General features: G+C 46.9%; 1 protein-coding gene across 2 annotated transcripts in view; it reads right to left on the reverse strand.

Moving 5' to 3' along the window:
- Positions 1 to 26,683, reverse strand: part of skap2 (src kinase associated phosphoprotein 2) — a 405,881-nt gene that overhangs the window by 92,931 nt on the left and 286,267 nt on the right. For both annotated transcript variants that reach the window (XM_038797255.1, XM_038797254.1), the window contains exon 10: positions 25,857 to 25,934. In XM_038797255.1, coding sequence (XP_038653183.1) covers positions 25,857 to 25,934 — 78 coding nt within the window. The remainder of the gene's footprint in view (positions 1 to 25,856; positions 25,935 to 26,683) is intronic.

The following is a 26,683-nucleotide window of genomic DNA, read 5'->3' on the forward strand; positions in this document are numbered from 1 at the left end:
GTCGGGTCAGGGAGGGAGAGAGTCGGGTCAGGGAGGGAGAGAGTCGGGTCGGGTCGGGTCAGGGAGGTAGTCGGGTCGGGTCAGGGAGGTAGTCGGGTCGGGTCAGGGAGGGAGGGAGTCGGATGGGTCAGGGAGGGAGGGAGTCGGGTCGGGTCAGGGAGGGAGAGAGTCGGGTCAGGTAGGGAGAGAGACGTGTCGGGTCAGGTAGGGAGAGAGTCGGGTCGGAGCAGGGAGGGAGAGAGTCGGGTCGGGTCAGGGAGGGAGAGAGTCGGGTGGGTCAGGGAGGGAGGGAGGCGGGTGGGGTCAGGGAGGGAGAGAGTCGGGTCGGGTCAGGGAGGGAGAGAGTCGGGTCAGGTAGGAAGAGAGACGGGTCGGGTCAGGTAGGTAGGGAGAGAGTCGGGTCGGGTCAGGGAGGGAGAGAGTCGGGTCGGGTCAGGGAGGGAGGAGAGTGGGTCGGGTCAGGGAGGGAGAGAGTCGGGTCGGGTCAGGGAGGGGGGAGGGAGTCGGGTCGGGTCAGGGAGGGAGAGTGCGGGTCGGGTCAGGGAGGGAGGGAGTCGGGTCGGGTCAGGGAGGGAGAGAGTCGGGTCGGGTTAGGGAGGGAGGGAGGGAGTTGGATCGGGTCAAGGAGGGAGAGAGTCGGGTCAGGGAGGGAGAGAGTCGGGTCAGGGAGGGAGAGAGGGAGTCGGGTTGTGTCAGGGAAGGAGAGAGTCGGGTCGGGTCAGGGAGGGAGAGAGTCGGGTCGGCTCAGGGAGGGAGGGAGTCGGGTCAGGGAGGGAGGGAGGGAGGGGTCAGGGGGGAGGGAGGGGAGTCGGGTCAGGGAGGGAGTCGGGTCGGGTCATGGGGGAGGGAGTCGGGTCAGGGAGGGAGGGAGTCAGGTCGGGTCAGGGAGGGAGAGAGTCGGGTCAGGGAGGGAGAGAGGGAGTCGGGTCGGGTCAGGGAAGGAGAGAGTCGGGTCGGGTCAGGGGAGGGAGAGAGTCGGGTCGGCTAAGGGAGGGAGGGAGTCGGGTCAGGGAGGGAGGGAGGGAGTGGGTCAGGGAGGGAGTCGGGTCGGGTCAGGGAGGGAGGGAGTCGGGTCAGGGAGGGAGGGAGTCAGGTCGGGTCAGGGAGGGAGAGAGTGGGTCGGGTCAGGGAAGGACGGAGGGAGTCGCTTCGGGTCAGGGAGGGAGAGAGTCGGGTGGGTCCGGGAGGGAGGAGAGTTAGATCGGGTCAGGGAGGGAGGGAGTCGGGTCGGGTCAGGGAGGGAGGGAGTCGGGGCGGGTCAGGGAGGGAGGGAGTCGGGTCGGGTCAGGGAGGGAGGGAGGGAGGGAGGGAGGGAGTCGGGTCAGGGAGGTAGTTGGTCAGGGAGGGAGGGAGGGAGTCGGATCGGGTCAGGGAGGGAGGGAGTCGGGTCGGGTCAGGGAGGGAGAGAGTCGGGTCGGGTTAGGGAGGGGAGAGTCGGGTCGGGTCAGGGAGGGAGGGAGTCGGGGGGGGTCGGATGGGTCAGGGAGGGAGTCGGGACGGGTCAGGGAGGGAGAGAGTCGGGTCGGGTCAGGGAGGGAGGGAGTCGGGTCGGTCGGGTCAGGGAGGGAGTCGGGTCGGGTCAGGGAGGGAGAGAGTCAGATCGGGTCAGGGAGGGTGCGGGTCGGGTCAGGGAGGGAGAGAGTCGGATCGGGTCAGGGGGGGAGTCGGGATGGGTCAGGGAGGGAGGGAGTCGGGTCGGGTCAGGGAGGGAGAGAGTCAGATCGGGTCAGGGAGGGAGTCGGGTCGGGTCAGGGAGGGAGAGAGTCGGGTCGGGTCAGGGAGGGAGAGAGTCGGGTCAGGTAGGAAGAGAGACGGGTCGGGTCAGGGAGGGAGAGAGTCGGGTCGGGTCAGGGAGGGAGAGAGTCGGGTCGGGTCAGGGAGGGAGAGAGTCGGGTCGGGTCAGGGAGGGAGAGAGGGTCGGGTCAGGGAGGGAGGGGGGGGGGTCGGGTCAGGGAGGGAGAGTGTCGGGTCGGGTCAGGGAGGGAGGGAGTCGGGTCAGGGAGGGAGAGAGTCGGGTCGGGTTAGGGAGGGAGGGAGGGAGTTGGATCGGGTCAAGGAGGGGAGGGAGGGTCAGGGAGGGAGAGAGTCGGGTCAGGGAGGGAGAGCGGGAGTCGGGTCGTGTCAGGGAAGGAGAGAGTCGGGTCGGGTCAGGGGGGAGAGAGTCGGGTCGGGTCAGGGAGGGAGGGAGTCGGGTCAGGGAGGGAGGGGGAGTCGGGTCAGGGAGGGTGTCGGGTCGGGTCATGGAGGGAGGGAGTCGGGTCAGGGAGGGAGGGAGTCGGGTCGGGTCAGGGAGGGAGAGAGTCGGGTCGGGTCAGGGAAGGACGGAGGGAGTCGCTTCGGGTCAGGGAGGGAGAGAGTCGGGTCGGGTCCGGGAGGGAGAGAGTTAGATCGGGTCAGGGAGGGAGGGAGTCGGGTCGGGTCATGGAGGGGGGAGTCGGGTCAGGGAGGGGAGAGAGTCGGGTCAGGAAGGGAGGGAGGGAGTGGGTCGGGTCAGGGAGGGAGGGAGGGAGGGGGGAGTCGGGTCAGGGAGGGAGTGGGTGAGGGAGGGAGGGAGGGAGTCGGATCGGGTCAGGGAGGGAGGGAGGGAGTCGGGTCGGGTCAGGGAGGGAGAGAGTCGGGTCGGGTCAGGGAGGGAGAGAGTCGGGTCGGGTCAGGGAGGGAGGGAGTCGGGTCGGGGAGGGAGGGAGAGAGTCGGGTCGGGTCAGGGAGGGAGGGAGTCGGGTCAGGGAGGGAGGGAGTCGGGTCGGGTCGGGTCAGGGAGAGAGTCGGGTCGGGTCAGGGAGGGAGAGAGTCAGATGGGTCAGGGAGGGTGCGGGTCGGGTCAGGGAGGGAGAGAGTCGGATCGGGTCAGGGAGGTAGTCGGGATGGGTAGGGAGGGAGAGAGTCGGGTCGGGTCAGGGAGGGAGTGAGTCAGATCGGGTCAGGGAGGGAGTGGGGTCGGGAGGGAGGGAGAGAGTCGGATCGGGTCAGGGAGGGAGTCGGGTCAGGTTAGGGAGGGAGAGAGTCGGGTCGGGTCAGGGAGGGAGAGAGTCAGATCGGGTCAGGGAGGGAGAGAGTCGGGTCCGGAGGTCAGGGCGGGAGGGAGTCGGGTCAGGGGAGAGAGTCGGGTCGGGTCAGGGAGGGAGAGAGGGGTCAGGTCAGGGGGGGAGGGAGAGAGTCGGGTCGGGGAGCGTGTTTGGTCAGGGTGGAAGTCAGGAGGGTATTTAGAGTGTGGTTAGGGTAGTCAGATGGCATACTGTCCAGTGCGGAGTTGTGGGAAGAGTGTTTGATTTGGGTGGGTTCCATGGGGGGCTTAACATGGTGGCGGAGGAATGGTGTGATAAGTCCTGTTCGGAGAATGCCATTTGGGGATATTAAGGTGTGTCGGAACCACAACCAAACCCACCCAGCCGCAGGCATGCACACAATAAGTGGGGGAGAAAATACACCTATCGGTTTTACAGGTGTCCAGGCCTCGCAATCATGAGTCAACTGGAATGTTCCTTCTTAGGGGAGGTTGGCTGATTCTCAAGACCTTTGTCTTTCAGTTGTGAGAGCTGCATGGCAAAGGAAGTCACCTTTGGGTAGGGTTGATGGTCTTGTCGGTGTTCAGGGGCTTAGGGGCCGGATGCGCAGGATAAGGAGGGACTAGTGGGGAGGGGCAAAAGGGTGTGCAAGGAGGTCCTTCGGGTGGGTGCTGCCACGCCATGGAACAATGCGACTGAACGGAGGTGTTTTGAGGAGAGGATTGCAAGGGGTGGCCAGGTTTGGGGGGAATGTGACGTGGCCAGGTTTGGGGGGGAATGTGACGTGGCAGGGTGGGAGGTTGAGAATGGTCATGGGCGGAGTCGATGGCCATCTTGGATTGGCCCAGTTCAGGCCGGGATTAAGTGAGGCAGAACTGGTGGGGGACGATGGCGGATAGTAGAGGGGAATGGAGGGGTAAGCCTCTGGTAAGAGTCGTGACGTGGAATGTCTGGGGACTAAATTAACCGGTCACGAGGTCCCTGGTTTAGTGCACCTTGAGTGGTTTGAGAGCAGAGGTGATTTTTCTGCAGAAGAGATGCATCTCCAGGCGAAGTGTCAGGTTAGGCTGAAGAAGGGATGGATGGGCTCGGGATCTGATTCAAAGTGGAGGGGGTGACCATTTTGTTGAACTAGAAGACGGGGTTTGAGGGGCCAGGGATGTGTGGGAACCGGGGAAAGGTATGTGATAGTGAATGGGGTGCTGGAAAGGATGCTGGTGGTACTAGTCAAAGTATATTCGCCTAATTGGGATGATGAGGGGTTTGTAAAGGGGTTACTGGGGCAATCCCTGACTTGGATATGCATTATGGGTGGAGGTTTTAACTGTGTAATGGAGCTGAAGGTGGACAGGTCAAGCCCCAAGACGTTGGGAAGGTCGAGGATGGCGAAGGATCTATTTCTTTATAGCGCGTTAGCGGGGCTGATGGGGGGTGGTATGGACAAAGTATGCGGGGAATTTTGATTTTGGACCATGCGCCACATTTGGCTGGAGGTTAGCCTTAGTTCGGGGCAGGGGTGGAGGTTAGTTTTGGGTCTCTTGGTGGATAAGGTGTTTTGTGAAAATGTGAGACTGGTGATTGTGAACTTTGTTGAGATTAATCAGAACGGAGAGGTGTCGGGAGACATTTAAGGCGGTTATTTTCTCATTTAAGGCTCACAGGGATAGAGGGAGGAGGGAGGAACACAGGCGGCTGTTGGACGAGATAGTTGAGGTGGATAGGAGATATTTGGGGGCCCCCATGAAGGGATTGTGGCAGACAGGAAGAAGCTGCAGGGGCAGTTTGATAGGTTGACGACGAGCAAAGCAGTGTGTGAGCTGCGGAGGGCGAGGGGTGTGCTATACGAGTATGGAAAGGCGAGCTATAAGTTGGCCCACCAGTTGAGACGGCAGGGGATGTCGAGGGAAATTTTAAGGATGCAGCTGGAGAATGGTGAGGTGGTGTGGGAGCCAGGGAGGATAAATGAGGTGTGCTAGGCTATTACTAGAAGTTGTATAAGGCTAAGCCGGGCGGAGAAGAGGGAAATATGGGTCGATTCTTTTTTTTAATGTATTTTATTACAAACATGTATCAAAACAGGATACAGCCCAACAATCAACTATACTGTCTGTAGATTTTTCAATTTTTTCACCCCCCTCCCCCCTGCAATAGCTCCTTAAACACGGTCACAAACGTATCCCCAACCTTTTCTCAATCTCCCCTGAAAAGCCCTTAACTAATACTTGACCTTCTCTAACCGCAGGAAGTTGTAGCGGTCACGTAACCAAGCCGCTACCCCCGGTGGCGATGCCGACCGCCACTCCAGCAAAATTCGCCGCCATACAATCAGACATTGACCGTCCTTCTCTACATGAGCTCCAGCTTCTCTGAAACACAAAATATCGGCACCAAAGGGTCCGGGTCCACCTCCACTATCCTGGCTAAGACCATGAACGCTCCCGCCCAGAATCTTCCAAATCTTTCACAACCCCAAAACATGTGCACGTGATTCACCAACCCTGCCCACACCTCTCACACTCATCTGCAACCCCCTGAAAGAACCCACTCATTCTCGCCCGAGTCATATGCACCCTGTGCACCACCTTAAACTGTATCAGGCTCATCCTTGTACAAGAGGAGGCCCCGTTTACCCTATGCCGTGCTTCACTGCTACTCCCCAATTGATCTCCCCTCCCAACTCCGCTTCCCATTTCTCCTTGATCTTCACCACCCGCTCGCCTCACTGCTCCCCCAGCCACTTGTATATGTCCCCAATTCTTCCCTTCCCTTCCATATCCGGAAGCAGCAGTCACTCCAGCAGGGTGTATCCCAGCAACCTAGAGAACTCCCTCCGGATCTTTTGCCCAAAGTCCCTAACCTGCAGATACCTGAACTCACTCCCCCTCGGCAGCTCTACCCTCTCCTCTGGTTCCTCCAGACTGGCGAACCCTTCCTCCAAATGCAGATCCCTCACCTTGACCAGCCCCACTTCCCTCCACCTCCTGTACACACAACCCATCCCCCCACCCCCGGCTCAAACTCATGATTCTCGCACATCGGCATTAGCACCAACATTCCACCCTAAAATGCCTCCTCAGCTGATTCCATATCTTCACCGTGGACTGCACCACTGGGCTCCCTGAATACCTACTCAGAGCCATTGGCAACGCTGCCGTCATCATAACTCTCAAACTAGACCCCTTACAAAATTCCTCCTCCATCCTAACCCACTCTACCCCTTTTATGGGACGATTGCTGGATGAGTTGGAGTTCCCAGAGTTGGAGGAAGAGAAGAGGCAGGCATTGAAGGAGCCGCTGGGGCTGAGGGAGGTGTTAGATAGTATCACGGGAATGCAGTCAGGTAAGACCCCAGGGCTGGACAGCCTTCCGGCGGAGTTTTATAAGCTGTTTGCGATAGAGTTGACTCCCCCTCTACTGGGGATGTTTATGGAGGTGATGGAGATGGAGTACTGCCAGAGATGCTGACACAAGTGTCGATTACACTGATCTCAAAGAAGGGGAAGGATTCGATGGAGTGTGGGTTGTACAGGCCCATCTTAATGTTAAATACGGACTTGAAAGTGTTGGCGAGGATGTTGGTTGGTAAGGACAGTCTCCGAGGACCAAATGGGTTTAGTGAAGGGGAGGCACTTCTCCAGTAACATCAGGAAGGTGTTAAATGTAGTTATGACTCCGTCAGGGAGGCAGGCGCTGGAGGTTATTGTTTCTATCGATGCAGGGAAGATCTTTGACCAGGTGGAGTGGAGGTACTTGATTGAAATTTTGGGACGGTTTGGGTTTGGGCCGAAGTTTGTGGCATGAGTGTGTCTTTTGTATGCATCTCCGGTGGCAAGCGTACACACGAATGAAATGGGTTCACCAGGCTTTGGGTTACACAGGGGATGAGACAGGGTGCCCGCTGTCGTCATTGTTATTTGCGTTGGCGATTGAACCCTTGGCAATGGCCCTTCGGGGGTCTGCGGAGTGGCAAGGGATTGTGAGGGGGAGCACCGGGTTTCATATTACGCAGACAACCTGTTGTTCTTTGTGTCGGACCCTCTGGAGAATATGGGCAGGATCATAGACCTGTTAAGAGAGGTTTGGGGCCTTCTCCGGGTACAAGCTGAAGAGTGAGGAGCTTCCGGTGAATGCGGCGGGACAAGAGGCCAATTTAGGGGCACAACCGTTGAAGGTAGCTGGAGAGAGGTTTAGGTATTTGGACATTCAGGTGACCCGTGAGTGGGCCATGATGCACAGATGGAATTTGACGGTGTTAGTGCAGGGGGTTAAGGGGGATTTTAAGAGGGGGGACATTTTGGACTTGACATTGGCATGGAGGGTACAGATGGTGAAGATGAATGTGCTGCCAAGGTTCCAGTTTATTTTTCCAACTCTCGTAACCTTTCTCTTGCAGGCCTTACTTGAAAGACTGGAGGCACAGATCTTGGAGTTCAAATGGATGGGGAAGGTGCCTAGGGTGAAGAGGGCTCTGTTGCAGAGGCAGGGACAGAAATGGGGATTGGCGCTTCTGAACCTGCTGCATTATTATTGGGCGGCAAATGTGGAGAATGTGAGCTGATGATTGGGATGGGGGGTCCTGCAGGGGATCCAGTCTGAGGGCTGTGGTGATGGCCTCATTGCTGTTAGCTCCGGTGAAGTCCAGGGAAGAATACAGGGAGCCCGGTGGCGCAATCGACGGTCAGGGTGTGGAAGGAGGCATTTTAAGTTGGAAAGAATAAGTTGGAAGGATGCCATTGTGTGGGAACCACAGGTTCAAGCTGGGGGAGAGGGATAGGATGTATGGGACGTGTAGGGAGGTGGGGCTGGAGTGGGTTAGGAACATGCTCTCAGAGGAGAAGTTTGAGGAACTGGACGAGCTGCGGGAGAAGTTTGAGGAACTGGACGAGCTGCGAAAGAGGTTTGAGCTGCCGAAGGCCAGTGAGTTTAGGTATTTGCAGGTGCAGTACTTTGCGCAAAAAGGAGTGGAAAACGTTCCCCAAGCTACCAGAGTACACACTGTTGGAGCAACCGCAGCTTCCTGACGACTTGGGGGAGGGCAGGATTGGAATTTATATGGGTGTTGGGGGAGCAGAGCGGGGCGCAGGTGGTGAGAATCAAGAGTAAGTGGGAGGAGGAGTTGGGGAGGGAAAAATGTTGGGGTTATGTTGTGAGCCGATGTGGTGGGTGAACTCACACACGAGCATAAGCTTAATTCAGTTCAAGGTGGTGCATAGGGTACACATGACTCGGGTGAGGATGAGTGGGTTCTTCCAGGGGGTGGACAATGGGTGCCAGAAGTGTGGGCGGGGGCTGGCAACTCATGTGCATATGTACTGGGGCTGCGGGAAGCTGGAGAGATATTGGGAGGCAGTGTTTGGAACACCATCCACGATAATGTGGGTGGAGGCCAAACCTGAGCCTTGATGCCGATTTTTGCAGTCTCGAAGTGCTGGAGCTTTTGGAGGGGAAGGGCGCCGATGTTGTGGCCTTCACCTCTCTGATTACCCGCTGAAGGATCCTGTTAAAATGGAGGTCAGACACGCTGCTATGGGTGGTGGCTTGGCTGGGGGATTTGTACAACTTTCTCTGGTTGGGGAAGATTACGTTCGAGTTCAGGGGGTCAGAGGAGGGTTTTGAGGTGCTGTTGAGACTGTTCATGATGCTATTTGAGAAGTTGTTCATCATGGGGATGGGGGGATAAAAGGGGAAAAATTGTGCCAAAAAAAAGTTGCATAGCGCAAGATTTGCTGGGTGTTCCCAGTGCTCGGAACACTGAAAAGCACCCCGCTATGTAATGTCCATCCACGTAGATCGGGGCCTCAGCAGGGAACTCGAGGCTGCACTTAGCCCTGTTTTCTGCACTGAGGAGCTCTTCTCGCCAGAACTCCTCAGTGCAATGAGAGATTCAAATGGCGTCCCGATCTCTCGAATCCCAAACACAAGCCCTGAAACCCCCAAGTCCCAACTCACTAAAAAGGTGTCCCCACCCGCCCCTCACATCTCCCACACGCACACAGGGCACACCCTGGGCCAATCACCGCCGTGCAACAAACTGCCAGCTTGGCACCTTGGCAGTGCTAACCTGGCACCCCAGCAGTGCCCTGACAGCTGACAGTGCCACCTGGACACCTCGGCAGTGCTAACCTGGCACCCCAGCAGTGCCCTGACAGCTGGCAGTGCCACCTGGACACCTCGGCAGTGCCAGCCTGGCACCCAGGTGGCACTGCCAGGGGGCCAGGCTGGCAGTGTCAGGGTACCATCCTGCCCAGAGGGTTTGCTCCTGGGGCATCCAATCCCCACGAGACCCCCACAAGTGCCGTAACATCCTTCACCCAGAGAGTGGTGCATCTGTGGAATTCACCAACCACAAAAAGCAGTTGAGGTGAAAACATTGTGTAATTTCAGGAAGGAATTAGATATAGCTCTTGAGACTAAAGGGATTAAGGGATATGGGGGAAGGTGGGATCAGGGTATTGAATACGATCAGCCATGATCATAATGAATGGCAGAACAGGCTCGAAGAACCTCCTCTGCTTCTATTTTATATGTAAATTTTGGGTAACAGGAAAGGAAGATTATGATTACTTAAGATTACTTAAACTGTATAAAGCCTAGAGGAGTACAAAAAGTACAGCGGTTAAGTAAAAATGGAAATTCGGAAAACACAGAATACGAAAAAATATTGGCAGGTAAATCAAAGGAAATCCTAAGATGTTTGTCAATATATTAAGAGCAAGAGAAAAACTGAGGAAAATGTTCAGCTTATCTACATGGTAACTTGTATGTTGATTTGGTAGATGTGGGCAGAGATTCTGATACTTTGAGATAGGCCAGAAAACTACAGGCTAGTCAATCTGATTCTGGGGGTGGGCAAATTATTGGAAACTATTCTGAGAGGCAGGATAAACTGTCACTTAGAATGACACAGATACATCACGGATAGTCACAGATAGATCAGGGATAGTCAGCATGGTTTTGGGTTCAAAGAAGATTGTGTCTTACTAAATAGAATGTCATGAGGAAAGCCGCAAGAAGAATGATGAGGGTAGTGCAGCAGATGTTATCTACATGGTTTTCAACAAGGCATGTGACAAGGTCCCACCCGGCAGACAGGTCAGAAAAATGAGATCTCATGTGATACAGGGGAAGGTGACAGGTTGGATCCAAAATTGGCTCAGTGACAGGAAACAAAGGGTAATTGTCAATGGATGTTTTTGAGAATGGAAAATAGTTTCCAGTGGTGTTTCATAGGGCTTCATCTTGGGACCTTTCTGCTTGTTGTATATATCAATGATTTAGACTTAAATGTGGGAGGTGTAATTGGGAAATATGCAGATGCCACAAAAAATTGGCCATGTAGTTAATGGTGAAGAGGACAGCTGTCGACTTCAGAATTATGTCAATGGTTTGGTTGAATGTGCAGAGAAGTGGCAAATGGAATTAAATCTGGAAAAGTGTGGGGTAATGCATTTGGGCAGGGCAAACAAAGCAAGGGAATACTCAATAAATGAGAAGATATTGAGAAGGGATGAGGAAGTGAGAAACCTTGGACTGCACGCCCACAGAGCCTTGAAGGTGGCAGGACAGGTGGACAAGGAGGACAAGAAATCATATGGACTGCTTTCTTTTATTTGGTGAGTATTAAATACAAAAGCAATGATGGAATTGTATAAAACGCTGGTTAGGCCACAACTGAAATTTTGTACACAGTTCTGGTCACCACATTACCAGAAGAGAGCACAGAGAAGAATTACAACAATATTGCCAGGACTTGAAGATTGCAGCTTTGAGGAGAGATTGGACAGGCTATGGTTGTTTTCCTTAGAACACAGGAGGTTAAGAGGTGACCTGATTGAGTTCTACAAAATTATGAGGTGCCTAGATAGTGCAGATGGAAAGACTTGTTTCCCCTAGCTGAGGGGGTCAATTACCAGGGGACACAGATTTAATGTGATTGACAGAAGGATTAGACAGAATATGAGGAAAATCCTTTTCACCCAGAGAGTGGTTGGTGTCTAGGGTTCACTGCCTACGTTAGTGGTTGAGGCTGAAATGCTCAACTCATTTGAATGGTACCTGGATCTGCATTTAAAGTGTTGTAACCTGCAAGGCTACGGATCAGGTGCTGGAATGTGGGATTAAAATGAACGGCTAATTTATTTTTTCTCTTTTTTGGCCAGCACAAAATCGCTGGGCTGAAAGACTTCTTTCCTTTCTATGGTTCTATAGTCCTGTCGTTCTCAACCAGACAGTTGGCTGATTGAAGACTTGATGAGAGAAAACATTCTTGATCTTTTACAGATGAACTAATATAGATCCAGCAGTTTGAAGCTTTAATATTACTAGGAACAGGTTATTTTGCAATATTCTCTGCCTGTGAGGTTCTGGGCCTTTTAGGTTATCCTGTAGCCCTGTCAAACAAACACTAATTCTGATGCTATGTTTAATTAACTTTTGCAGTTTAGATCACAACCTGCAATAATATCTCGAGACAGTAGGTCAAGTTGGTTGCTTAATTATGACAAAGGCCCAAGCTATACATTTAAAGAGATTGAGTTATTTGTGCACATCTCAGAAATTAATGTGGTTAGTTCATATCACATGACCTCAATGTTTTTTTCCTCTCATACAAGAACAATTAGCACTTCAATCATTCAAGCAAATATATTTCTAATTTTCATACCTAATAATTAGAGTTTATTTTAATAATTCCTCATCGCTACTTCCAAGGTATGGCACAATGTCTAACCTATTAGTCAAGGCTTTTTAAAAAAAAAAGATACGTACAGTTTTGAAACCTTTCCATGAAATCCCCACTTTCCATAAAATCAAACTTCTTTTACGTTGAACTTTAAAACAATTTTTAATGCTCGATTTGGAGATATTCATGCTTTTTAAAAACCAAATTAGTAATAAACACAGCCAAAAGCTCTTTAATTACATCTTACTGCACCTCAGTACTGGACATGTGTTATCTTAACACCTGTTTACATCACAGTTGTAAATCTAGATCTGTTCTGAGGTTAGCACATCAAATTGCAAAAAGTAAACTAAGTTGCCCAAATACCTGATCAACTTAAAAACATCCAGTTATCCATCTAATTTGAAAAATAAACTCAACCAACTAATGCGATGGATTCTTTGGTCTCATCCATGGCAGCACCGTTTGCGAGCAAGGACCGAAATTTGGCGTTCCAGCCAAAACTCCATTACCTCCCGGGGGGCATAGGAAAATCCCAGCGACGAATGAGAACGGAAAATCTCGGCCCATGGAATTTGAATCAGACTGGGACAAGCAGTCTGAAGTGGCTCAAGTATGGCTGCAGCTGCAAATGGTTTGTCGTTGTAAATTGATATCACCTAAATGTTACTGGATATCAAATTGTGCCTCAGTTCAATTTGATATTGTGTACGCTAAATATTAATGAAAGTCTGGTGTCTGAACTGATGAATATTTAACAAGGCTAGTTGAAATTTTGGTGCAGATTAACTTATCATTTGGTATTCAATAAAACAAATGCATGCACACTTAAATGACGAACTGTTTTTGGTTTAAACACAATCTAAAAATTAACATTTTCTTTACGACATTCAGAAATTTTCTTAAAATACAAAAAAATTCTAATTTCCCTTGGGTGACTTGTTTTTAAGCTTATAGCTCATGTACTATGATATATAAATAAACAATTATAGATCATAGAATCATAGAAGTTACAGTGCAGAAGGAGGCCATTTGGCCCATCGGTTCCGCACCAGACTTTGGAATTAGCACCTGACTAAAGCCCACGCCTCCACACGATCCCCATTACCCAGTAACTCCACATAACCGTTTGGACATTAAGTGACAATATAGCATGGCCAATCCACCTAACCTGCACATCTTTGGACTGTGGGAGGAAGCTGCAGCACCCGGAGGAAACCTACGCAGACACGGGGAGAATGTGCAAACTCCACACGGTCATCCAAGGCCGGAATTGTACCAGGGACCCTGGAGCTGTGAAGCAGCAGTACTAACTCAAATCGGAGGTTGAGCTCCATTACTGTAACATTAATCCTACACTTAAAACAAGCATTTCAAACATTATTCAAACTAAAAAACTGCTTCTGTTGTTATCTTTAATGCTTCTTTCATTTTCGATGCCCCTTATTAAAATGTTAGTATTTGCTACTCATCTTTTATGTATTTATTTTCCTAAAAACAAAATACATTTTAACTTTTTTTTTTACTCCCTTGTCGCCTCCTGTCCATCTTGGACATTGGTTCAAATTTAATATTTGATATAGGTTTGCCTTTGACAAATTGTATGAATTACCCTCTGCCTAATTTTATTTTCCAATGGTTTGTGTGCTTCAAAGACTCCAATTCACCGTCACTTTATGTCACCCAATGTGATTTTGTAACCCACTGGGTTTTCATTGAATAAATACCAGCTTTAGAGGAAAATTTTTAAAACTTGGATGCGTAGGTAAGGATAGACCTGCCTGCATCCCAGATGAGATTAAGTTTGATACAAAAAAATGTAGAACACAACGTGTTCTGTTAAATTACTTCTGCTCACATATCAGGAGCCATTACACAATCACAATGCAATGTATAAGTGCATGCAGCAGGCATGTGTCCCATGTGCAATCAATCCAAGAGAGCAGGCAGGAAATGTCCACTCCCACAGTCAGCTCAATTATTTCCAAGTCGTGATGGGCTATAAAAGGGCTGTCTCTGCAAGCAACCAGTCTCTGCAGGCAGGGAAACGTATCCACATGCAGGTTAGACTGGAACATTATTTGTCAACTCGCAGCCTCCATCCCTACATGACAATCGCCATCAGTTGACCCCCAGGCCCTTTTGACCTGTCAATTTATGTTTCTGGACCCTATCACTTCCACTTTCTATCTTCATCATCATCGTTTTGCACCCCATCACATCCCCTCATTCAACAAGGTGGCTTATCACAAAGAATGACCCCATAGTTCAACGATGCCTCTTTGCAGGATCTCCGGGAAAGGTGGAACGCTCTCTTCCCTAGGAGATCCTCCCACTTGAATAAGGCAACCTGGACAGAGATTGCAAAGAAGGTGAGCAGCTGTGGAGTCCACCTAAGATGTTAGATCCAGGGCTGGAAACGGATGAATGACATCCATGATCAGCCAGGGTAATTGGCAATGTGGCGTTGCAACAAAAGGCCATTCAGGATGGGATCAAGCCACGGAATTTTGGAGAAATGGATTGCAAGGCAAAAGAGGCCAGGTTGGGAAATATGTGCACATCATCAGTATCACATGACAAGAGGAGACCTTGTGACAGTTGTACATGATAAAGCGGTGGAGTACCAGGTAGAATGTGGCATGGGAATACATGGTGATAAGAGATTAGGTGTCCCTTTATATGTTCATAACTATCTAATTTGGAATGCAGGGTAAGGAAATATATATTTTTTTAAAAATTTAGAGTACCCAATTATTTTTTCCAATTAAGTGGGCAATTTAGTGTGGCCAATCCACCTATTCTGCACATTTTTGGGTTGTGGGGGCGAAACCCACGCAGACACAGGGAGAATGTGCAAACTCCACACGGACAGTGACCCAGAGCCGGGATCGAACCTGGGACCTCAGCGCCGTGAGGCAGTTGTGCTAACCACTAGGCCACCGTGCTGCCCTCGGGTAAGGAAATATATAGTAAAGAAGCGAGGGCCAAAAGAGGGAGGGTGGCTGAGTTGGGAGTCATTACATCTTTGGAGCAGAAGGCCTTGGAGAAAGCTGGAGTGAGAATGCCTGCATGTAGGTGTTGAGACATCAGCATTATCGAGACACATGTGAAACTATGGTTTCATGATATACGGAGTTGCTCCTGAAAGTCTTGCGTGTTATTCTGCACTGCAGGTCTCCGCCTCAGACTAAGAAGGCCAAAGACAACAGTCTCAACCAGCAATTCCACCTCTGATGAAGATCAAGCAGAGGATGTAGCATCATTTGCCGCTCCCTCATCACTGCTATTGTACTTATGAGAGGGTTCATGGGAACAAGTGGGGACATATTCTAGTGATCTAGCAGCTGAGGGAGGCCTTGTCTGCTGAGTTCCCCAATAGTGGGAGAATTATTGAGGATCAGGCTGATGACAAGCCTCTGGTTTAGGTTTCAATAAGCTAACTGAAGATAGAAACAGATAGGAGAACATCTGGCAGAGGTATCATAGCCTATGGAGAACCTAGCACAACTGGTAGAAGAATCCAACCTTGCCTTGAACTCTGCCTTTGCTCCAGAATGGGAGAACATGGATTCCATGGAGTGGCTGGTGACTGCCACGGAGAGCCAGGTCTATTATATGGCCTATATGTGCGAGGACCTGCATTTAGTTGCCCTGGTCATGGGCTGAGTTTCGCAGTGAATAGGCAAAAGAGAACTTCCCTCCAGTTGCCCCTTCTTCCCAGGGATACATGGGAGGCCATGGCCCAATGAGAGCGAGCTAAGTGCTAACCACTGTGCCATCGTGCCGCAATGTCATGCCCCCCTGAGAATCCTTTATGGCTCAATAAGGTCCCCTCTCATTCGAACTCCAATGAGTTCAGTTCCAACCTACTCAACCTGTCCTCATAAAAAATCCCTCCATATTTGGGTTCAACCTAGTGAATCTTCTCTGGACCGCCTCCAATGCCAGTATATCTTTCCTTAAATAAAGGTACCAAAACCGTTCATAGTATTCTAAGTGTGATCTAACTAGCGTCTTGTATAATTTCAGCAAGACTTCCCTATTTTTATACCCATTCCCTTTGAAATAAAAGTCAACATTCCATTTGCTTTCCCTATTACCTGCTGAACTTGCATGCTAGCTTTATGTGATTTATGTATGAGCACCTCAATCCTTTGGAGCTGCAGTCTTTCTCCATTTAAATAATATTCAGCTCCTTTATTCTTCCCACCAAAGTGCATAACTTCACATTTTCCTACATTATATTCCATCTTCCAAGTTTTTGCCCACTTGCTTAACCTGTTCACATCCCTCCGTAGACTCTTTGTATCACCCTCACCACTTGTCTCCCTGCCTATCTTTGTGTCTTCCACAAACATGGCAATAGTACATTCACTTCCCCTGTAAATGTCATTGACATATGTTATAAATAACTGTGGCCCCAGCACTGGTCTCTGTGGCACTCCACTAGTTACAGGTTGCCATCTTGAAAATGCCCCTCTTATCCCAACTATGTCTTCTATTAGTTAGTCAATCCTCCATCCATGCTGATATACTACCCTCAATACCACTCTTATCTTATTAAGTAGCCTTTGGTGTGCTACCTTAAAAAACGTTTTTTGGAAATCCAAGTGTATTACATCTGCTGGTTCCCCTTTATTTCGCCTGCTCATTACCACCTCAAAGAATTCTAATAAATTTGTCAGGTATGATTTCTCCTTCATGAAGCCTTGCTGACTCTGCTTGATTATATTATGCATTTCTAAATGCTCTGCTATTACATCCTTTATAATATATTTTCCCAATGACAGATGTTAAGCTAACTGGCCTATTAGTTACCTGTTTTTGGTCTTCCTCCCTTTTTGACCTCTGGAACTTTTCCAGAATTTAAGGATTCTTGGAAGATTACTACCAGTGCATCCAATATCTCTGTGCCTACTTCCTTTAATATCCTAGGATACCACCCATTAGGCTGAGGAGATGTAGTGGCCTTCAGCCCCATTAGTTTCCCTCATATTTGCCCTTAAATTGAGCGGCTTGCCAAACTATTTCAGAGGACAGTGAAGAGTCATCCACAATGCTGTGGGTCTGGATTCATATATAGGCCAGACTGGGTAAGGATTCACCCTAAATCAATTTGCTCGTGGCTCAGGTAGTAATCCAGTGAGTACAACTTTTGTTGTTCTGCTTTTTAATTTAGTTTCTAGCCTGCACTCAGCAAAACCTCTTTCTCAGTTCTACCTATATTGTTGGTATTCATGTGGACCGTGACAACTGCATCCTTTTCCTCCCACTCAAAAAAGTTATTCTCCAGCCCTGAGGAGATATCCTTAACCAGCCAGGCAACACCGCCCTTCATCACGATGTTGTGGTCAGTTTGCTCATCCTCCCTGCAATTCCTGCTCTCATCCACACAAGTTGCAAGATAATTGAACAATGCTGGATAATTGCAAAGGGTGAGAATCCTCCATTGCTACATTTTGGATCTCCATGCCTGCCTCTCTTACAGTTTCACCCTTTTGTTCCTGATCACAGGCCAAATTCTAAAGTACTTCACCTAATGGGTGTGACTGCCTCCTGCAACTAAGTGTCCAAGTAACTTTCTATCTCCAATGATGCATCACAATGTCCGAAGTACAGACTCCAGCTCGTCAACTTGGGGCCGAAGTTCGTAGAGATGCAGAAACTGTAGATGTGGTTACGTTGATCGAATATGCATCCACCATGTCCCACATGCTACAGCTGCATCACATCACTTGTCCTGCCATTTTTGTTTGTATTCAACTAGTTAAGTTTCAAGTTTAGAATATCACTTAACATAGAACAGTACAGCACAGAACAGGCCCTTCGGCCCTCGATGTTGTGCCGAGCCATGATCACCCTACTCAAACCCACGTATCCACCCTATACCCGTAACCCAACAACCCCCCCCATCCATAGTTATATACTGGAATTTAACTAGTTACACTATTTAATTAGTTATGCTATGAATTTGATGTACCCGCTTAAACTCCTGCCCCAGTTTAAAGGGGGGACAAAAATGCAAAATTCAGCAAATACCTGCCTGCACATCTATGTAATGCCTCCAGTCTCCAGCTCTTGGGTCTTGCTGTCTCCAGTCTCTCTCTATTTTATAAGAGGCTAGAACAACTCCTCCCTCATTGCACCAAATCCCTGATTTAAGCAGTCAGTCTCTCGCTGCATTTGGTCTCCAGCTGCCATCTTCATGCATCTGCTAAATCTTCTGCATTTATACAAGTTCAGATTCCAGTGAACTGAGTCAGCCTTTACTGGCTAGGGAATCAGTTCTAAATAGTTACCTAATTACCTAACTTGATCTCCTGCAAGATAGTAGTTTCTGAGCAGCCATGTTGATGAACACTAACTGCAATCCTGCAGCAGGAGCCATCCATCTCCACCCTCCATTTGTCGCCTTGAGTTTCCTCATGTCTCCTTTGGTCGTTCAATTGCTCTGCTCCTTCAGCCAATCGTCCAGGAACATCCGACCATCACCCTTGACACACAGCCATTGATCCTCGATCTTCCATTTCTCACCCTCAACCCACCCACCCTCATCCTTGATCTTCCTGCCATCATCCTGGAGTCTCCCTCCATGATCCTTCACCTGTTTAGTTTTCCCTGGACCTCAACCTTTCCTTAGGGACGATCAACTTGATGAAAAAGAACGGTAAATAGATCCCGCCATCAGGCTCTGCCACTGAAATGCATTTCCTTTATCTCATAAACTCAACGCAATGGGAGGAACTCGAGATTTTGGCTCCGGCCTAAATCTCCCTGCCCGTCACATTTCCTGCTCTTACAGGTCCCATTGAACAGTGAGTTTCTACACTACTCTACACCGTTATAGAGGACCGACAATTTTCCAAGATGTTGGGGTGGGTGGAAAGCAGGGGACGTAAAAGGAAGTTGGTGATAGATACAATCAGGTTTGTTGCAGGGTTATGAGCAGACCAAAAACTTAAGGAATAGGAGAAAACATAAAATGTCACAAAAATGCTCTGATGTGCAAAAAATACATTTAAGTAAGCTAGCTGCGTATTTTAGCTTACACTTTCTTTCCCACATCTCTCAATTGTAATGATTTTAATGGAAAGCTGACTCAATGGATAATAAGAATGATCCTTAAAAAAAAAACTCTTTCCTAGATCAAAATGGCAAACATTTAACATGTCAGCAATTTGGAACAAGTGGGCACTAATGAAAAAACATTTTTGCTACAGTTATCATGGTTTATATTTTACTTAATCCCCACCAATACTGAAGTATTTTAAGTAAATAATAGTGCCCTCTCTAGAACTAAGTGAGGCTGAAAATATCTGACATTCTTCTGCAAGGTCAGAAGTTCATATTAAGAGATACTCAGCAAGAAAGAAATACTCTTGTCTACGTTCTGATCTGCATGGCAACCAAACATCTAGGGTTACAAGTTAACTGGCTTGATAAGGGCAAAGGTCATTACTGAACAGCAGCGTCATCACAATTGTTTATATAAAGTACTATGTCAACATTTTGAGAATTTCAGAGGTATCATACAGCAAGTGGGGAAGATTGGATAAGATTTTTAAAAACTATTAAACAAGTTAAAATGAGTAATCACAGGCTACATTTTCTGGTTATCCTCAAATACTGTCATTAGATGACCCACTGACCACTTCCGTTATGTGAAGCTTATGTGTAATCCAAAATCTAACAGCAACTTGCTTCTAACTTCCTCTGTGGGTTCTCCTCAAACTAGGTTCTGTTTCCTCTCCATATGCTACATAGGAAAGGATCTGAAAAGTAACTTCTTGAGCACATACTGCCTGTCTACCCATTCTTTGTTTGACAGCACTAAGGCAATGATATATTTGGTGTACATGATGAGGAAGGTGACCCAGACTGCATTTCCTCACAGGACACATTAAAGATACAATTGTAAAGCCTGCTTTAGTTGACACTTGGTTGTGGGGAGGTGTAAATTCGTGATAAGAAGCAAATCTACCCCACTTTCTGTGTCTTAGAGTTGTCTTATCAAATTCAGTGTTTTCTAGCTCATGATTCCTTGATTTCAGCCTCCTGAAAATTAAATGCACCTGTGCAAGTTCACACTTTTCATAATCCAACTGAACATATGTGGCTGTTTTGAATTACACTGATAATTACTTCACAGGCACAATGCAAAACCGAGGCATATAACATATTGCTCAAACTCTCCCTTTCTTGATATGCCCTGTTTTGATTTTTATTCTGTCACCATTTTAAGCAATGAGTCTTCATTTGCTTTTTACACTAATCATATGCAATGAAGATATGCATGGCCAACATTTAAGTGGGCTGCAGATCAATTAGCAGTCTTAAGTTTATCTGATTTTTATCAAAGCAGACAGAGCACTGGGTCGATCATCAGAGCCTGTGTCAAGTTGACCTTTTCAGAGACATCTACATTGCTGGTCCCCAGGGTAATTCTAGGGTCCATGTCAGCCGCTGAATGACAGAAGTCTGTTTCACTAAACCACAAAGTATACACAGATGTCTATATTACAATCTTAAAGGTGTGACAGCAACTGTGTATTACATCTATAAACTGTCCTTTCGTGGTGACACTTCCCCAATGATGATCTGCTAATTTATTCACCTAAATCTCTTTTGCACAGAAATAAAGGTAATTGAGTCATTATAAAGTAATTCAGGCAGAACTAAATTGGCTTATTTTATAAATCCTTCTCAAGTGGCCCCCACATACACTAATCAATACTTATGAGCTTTGCTGCTGCCACACAAGTACTTAAAAATGGGAAAAGAAAACCCTTACTCGTTCCCTGCCTTCCCATAGGAAAAGCTGTAGAAAGTGATGATTGGAAGAAGGATAATTACTTTTAAGATAATTTAGCATACTAACTATGTATGGAGGCTCTGTGCTGCTTACATTTTGTGGGAAATGAGATGCACACAGGTTTGCAGTTGGACTCTAGAAACTATTAAGCTTCAAAGTAATTAGATTGCTAAAACTGGCCACCTCCATAAATGTAATTAACTTTCAAAAGTACTGCCTTTGGTGGGATGGAGACATCTAAAGGTTCAGTTGCCAGATTATGAAGAAAAATATCTGAACCAAATGTCACAGTTGTATAAAACCCACTATATACATATAAGAACATAAGAACATAAGAACTAGGAGCAGGGGTAGGCCATCTGGCCCCTCGAGCCTGCTCCGCCATTCAATGAGATCATGGCTGATCTTTTGTGGACTCAGCTCCACTTTCCGGCCCGAACACCATAACCCTTAATCCCTTTATTCTTCAAAAAACTATCTATCTTTATCTATATTATCTATATATTATCTTTATCTATATAACTATCTATATTAACAACAACATGGTGGTACAGTGGTTAGCACTGCTGCTTCAAAGCGGCAGGGATCGGGGTTCGATTCCGACCTTGGGTGACTGTGTGGAGTTTGTACATTCTGCCAATCTACTTAAACAGCACATTTTTGGACTGTGGGAGGAAATCGGAGCACATGGAGGAAACCCTCGCAGACACAGGGAGAATGTTGAGAATGTCCACACAGACAGTCATCCAAGGTGGGAGCAAAGACTTTATGGTGGAACAGTTGAGGAACAGTGGAGAACCTTCCAAGCGATTCTTCACAGTGCTCAGCAAAGGTTTATACCAACAAAAAGAAAGGACGGTAGAAAGAGGGAAAATCGACCGTGGATATCTAAGGAAATAAGGGAGAGTATCAAATTGAAGGAAAAAGCATATAAAGTGGCAAAGATTGCTGGAAGATTAGAGGACTGGGAAATCTTTAGGGGGCAACAGAAAGCTACTAAAAAAGCTATAAAGAAGAGTAAGATAGAGTATGAGAGTAAACTTACTCAGAAGATAAAAACTGACAGTAAAAGTTTTTACAAATATATAAAACAAAAAAGAGTGGCTAAGGTAAATATTGGTCCTTAAGAGGATGAGAAGGGAGTTTTAATAATGGGAAATGAGGAAATGGCTGAGGAACTGAACAGGTTTTTTGGGTCGGTCTTCACAGTGGAAGACACAAATAGCATGCCAGCGATTGATAGAAATGAGGCTATGACAGGTGAGGACCTTGAGAGGATTGTTATCACTAAGGAGGTAGTGATGGGCAAGCTAATGGGGCTAAAGGTAGACAAGTCTCCTGGCCCTGATGGAATGCATCTCAGAGTGCTAAAAGAGATGGCTAGGGAAATTGTAGGTGCACTAGTGATAATTTACCGAAATTCACTAGACTCTGGGGTGGTCCCGGTGGATTGGAAATTAGCAAACGTGACACCACTGTTTAAAAAAGGAGGTAGGCAGAAAGCAGGAAATTATAGGCCAGTGAGCTTAACTTCGGTAGTAGGGAAGATGCTGGAATCTATCATCAAGGAAGAAATAGCGAGGCATCTGGATAGAAATTGTCCCATTGGGCAGACGCAGCATGGGTTCATAAAGGGCAGGTCATGCCTAACTAATTTAGTGGAATTTTTTGAGGACATTACCAGTGCAGTAGATAACGGGGAGCCAATGGATGTGGTATATCTGGATTTCCAGAAAGCCTTTGACAAGGTGCCACACAAAAGGTTGCTGCATAAGATAACGATGCATGGCATTAAGGGTAAAGTAGTAGCATGGATAGAGGATTGGTTAATTAATAGAAAGCAAAGAGTGGGGATTAATGGGTGTTTCTCTGGTTGGCAATCAGTAGCTAGTGGTGTCCCTCAGGGATCCGTGTTGGGCCCACAATTGTTCACAATTTACATAGATGATTTGGAGTTAGAGACCAAGGGCAATGTGTCCAAGTTTGCAGATGACACTAAGATGAGTGGTAAAGCGAAAAGTGCAGAGGATATTGGAAGTCTGCAGAGGGATTTGGATAGGTTAAGTGAATGGGCTAGGGTCTGGCAGATGGAATACAATGTTGACAAATGTGAGGTTATCCATTTTGGTAGGAATAACAAACGGGATTATTATTTAAACGATAAAATATTAAAGCATGCCGCTGTGCAGAGAGACTTGGGTGTGCTAGTGCATGAGTCACAGAAGGTTGGTTTACAGGTGCAACAGGTGATTAAGAAGGCAAATGGAATTTTGTCCTTCATTGCTAGAGGGATGGAGTTTAAGACTAGGAAGGTTATGTTGCAATTGTATAAGGTGTTAGTGAGGCCACACCTGGAGTATTGTGTTCAGTTTTGGTCTCCTTACTTGAGAAAGGACGTACTGGCACTGGAGGGTGTGCAGAGGAGATTCACTAGGTTAATCCCAGAGCTGAAGGGGTTGGATTATGAGGAGAGGTTGAGTAGACTGGGACTGTACTCGTGGGAATTTAGAAGGATGAGGGGGGATCTTATAGAAACATTTAAAATTATGAAGGGAATAGATAGGATAGATGCGGGCAGGTTGTTTCCACTGGCGGGTGAAAGCAGAACTAGGGGACATAGCCTCAAAATAAGGGGAAGTAGATTTAGGACTGAGTTTAGGAGGAACTTCTTCACCCAAAGGGTTGTGAATCTATGGAATTCCTTGCCCAGTGAAGCAGTTGAGGCTTCTTCATTACATGTTTTTAAGGTAAAGATAGATAGTTTTTTGAAGAATAAAGGGATTAAGGGTTATGGTGTTCGGGCCGGAAAGTGGAGCTGAGTCCACAAAAGATCAGCCATGATCTCATTGAATGGCGGAGCAGGCTCGAGGGGCCAGATGGCCTACTCCTGCTCCTAGTTCTTATGTTCTTAAGGTAGGAATCAAACCCAGGCCCCTGGCATTGTGAGGCAGCAGTGCTAACCGCTGTGCCACTCCTATATCAGACGTATGTTATTCTTCTGCATCAATTAAATGTTAAACTGCCAGGATCAGGTTTAACCGCAGTTGTCTATTCAAAACATGACATCAGCAAATGTAATACTTCACAGACAACTTGGAAATTAAAAATTGGATACGTTACAAAGTTTGAATATCACTTTTCAGTTGGAGATTAATTAGCTAATATAATTTATTTGAAGTATCCCTTTAGGTCAAATATTTACTTTAAAAATAGAATAGTCCAGGAATATTAAAATGTTTAAAAATAAGCAAAAATGCTTATTTTTCCTTTTGACAAAAGGAAGTTGCTCGAGAGACATTTGAGGTCCATCTGTTGGAAAAATGCTCAGATGATTTATCTGCTAAATATGTCTTCAGCCTGCTTCTCAATTCATTGAACAGGATTGGTATCATTCTAAATTCTACATGTCAATTTCAGCACTCTAAACATATTAAACTATTCAGTACCACCCGATCAAAATCATCATCCTAGAGCAGGAAGGAACTTGCTCACTATTGTGAGTCATTTGAAGTAGACTGCCTGAAGGAAATGTAATACTTTTTCTCACCTGTAAAAGTATTTCTCCATTTTTAAATAATAAATTTCAAAAACAATTTGATTCAAATGTAAAAAAGTTATAAAGAGAGAATCACTTTAAGCTGTAAAGGACGACCTCGCTTTCAAACAGGTATTGTTCTCAAAGAAGAAAATTAACATAACAAAATGGCCCAATTATAGATTATGGTACTACCTGGTACAAATACAAAACTGGAATGCTCCAAGTAAGATTATGGTATGTCTGGCTGTGCCAAGTTGTTTGATATCAACCAGTAGAAAGGGAATATAATTTAGAATTTCTATTCCCTATCCAAGGTTGGGGGAGGGGGATAGGGACATATTGGATAGGGCGATAGCGGAGCAGGAGATAAAAGATGCGATTAGGAGGACGCAGTTGGGGAAGGTAGCAGGGCCAGATGGGTTCCCGGTGGAGTATCACAAGAAATTTAAAGATAAGTTGGCACTACTAATGGTGGGGATGTTTGAGGAGGCAATAGGGAAGGGGTGTTGCCACAGACTTTGGGGCAGGCATCGATCTCCCGGTTGCTCAAGAAGGATAAGGATCTAATGGGCGCAGAGGCAGATGTTGCGCCAGCATTTTAAGCTGGGGGCGGGGTCAAGTGAAATGCCGATTCGGGGGAATCACAGATTTGAGCCAGGGAAGTGGGATGGGAGTTTTCGGACATGGGAGGAGAAGGAAGTCAGGGCACTGAAGGATTTGTTTCTGGGGGGCCGGATTGCTGGACTGAAGGAGCTGGAGGCAAAATATGGGTTGAGGCAGGGGGAAATGTTTAGGTATATGCAGGTCTGGGATTTCGCCAAGAAGGAGATACAGAGCTTTCCGGTGGTGCCAGCCTTCATGCTGTTGGAGGAGGTGCTGATGACAGGGGTAATGGAGAAGGGGACTGTGTATGTTGTTGGTGACTATGTATGGGTTAATGATGGATTCCCGATTCCTTTTCTTTGAGGTTTGTATTTAAAATGTTGGGGGCTGTTTGGGAGTTGGAGGGAGAAGGGGATTGTTGCCCAGGGGTTTGACATTGTACTTGTTATTGTTGATTGTTTATTGGGGGGTGTACATTTGGATGAAAATGTGAAAAAGGAGAATAAAATATTTTAAAACAATAATTTCCATTCCTGAGCAATATACAGGGATATAAAAACAAAACATGCTGAAAAAGCAGGTCAGGCCGCATCAGTAGAAAGAGAAAAACAGTTAACATTTCAGGTCAATGATCTTTCATTAGAACCTGAAACATCATCAACCTACGTTAAATCGGTTTTTTCTCCACACTTGCTGCCCAGCCTGGTGAGTAAAACCAGCATTTTCTGTTTTTATTTTAGATTTCCGACAACTGCAGTATTTTGTTTTGCACTATACAGTGACCACTGAGGGAAAGTGCAGCTGTGTCAGCATTGGAATTGGCCGTGATGATCTTCCTGTCGAACAGCTCGATGAAAAATGAAACGTGAGAGAGGTACAGAGGTAAGGAGCTAAATTAATTCTGGCCGACGATGTTGCAAACGCATTCGAGGTAGCTAGTTTTCCAAATATGCACAATTAAATGGTTCCTGGGTCAAAGTGAGTATGGGAGGTAAATTATGCCCAATCTCAAACAAATTGATCCAGTGACACCAATGACAAGAAAACTACTCTGCTCCAACAGGAATTATATGCTTATTTAACTACAAAATGGCCACTGCACAATTTGCTTGAAAGAAAGCTTTACTTTAAAGGAAAATGTAAGCCACCTGGGACATATTCAAGTAGTTAATGCTTTAACTTTAAACTATTAAAAAATAGTTTCAATCACTGTACCTGTTCTACTCCCAACACTCTGTTCCTTTTCAGGTTCATTATGTGGTGGTGGAGATCGTTGGAAATTTTCTTCTTCTTCTGTGGGAGGGGGGGGGGGGGATTAAAAAAAACAAGTAATCATAATAAATCCAGTATAATTTGTATGCATGAAAAAATGAAATTACTGTGCAACTTGATTTTTTTCAAAATGTGCATCTTGATTATCCCACCTGGTCAGTAATTGAAACAGGCTGTTAAATGAATTAAAGCTTGACACCGATAAAATACCTGATCAAAAATCAATGAGCAACCTACCAGTTAGATGAATCCCAACAGTTTAAAGAAGCTCAGTAAAAAATAAATATAATCCTGCATGAATGAATCATAACCTGAAGAGTTCTGAGCAAAGTGTTTTATTTTAAATGGAATAAATACAGCACGGTAAAATACAGGCCCCAACCTAATCAAAAATGCATATTCGGAAGCTTGAAAAATACAATATTAGTCTTAAATCCCAATTCCTGGCAATCTGATTTGCAGCTAATCATGAAAGCCGAAAATGTGGTCTTACGCTATGTGGTCAAACAATGGCAAATAAGTTCACACAGAAATTTAGATCACAGTGAATACTTACTATAGCATGCATAGAAATAGATCGTATGCAAGTTATTGCACACATCATAATACATTCTGCAAATACAAGCATTTATTCAACTGTAGCCTAGAAATTCTATAAAATATAGATGGCTCTAAAGGATCAGGTTACTTTGAATAATTATGTATTCACAACACTTTGCAGCTGTTGAGAGGCTTTTAAACATTATTTTCCACAACTGAACTTCTAAGTT

Source organism: Scyliorhinus canicula, chromosome 5 (assembly GCF_902713615.1).
Source record: "Scyliorhinus canicula chromosome 5, sScyCan1.1, whole genome shotgun sequence".
Taxonomy (NCBI): Eukaryota; Metazoa; Chordata; class Chondrichthyes; order Carcharhiniformes; family Scyliorhinidae; genus Scyliorhinus; species Scyliorhinus canicula.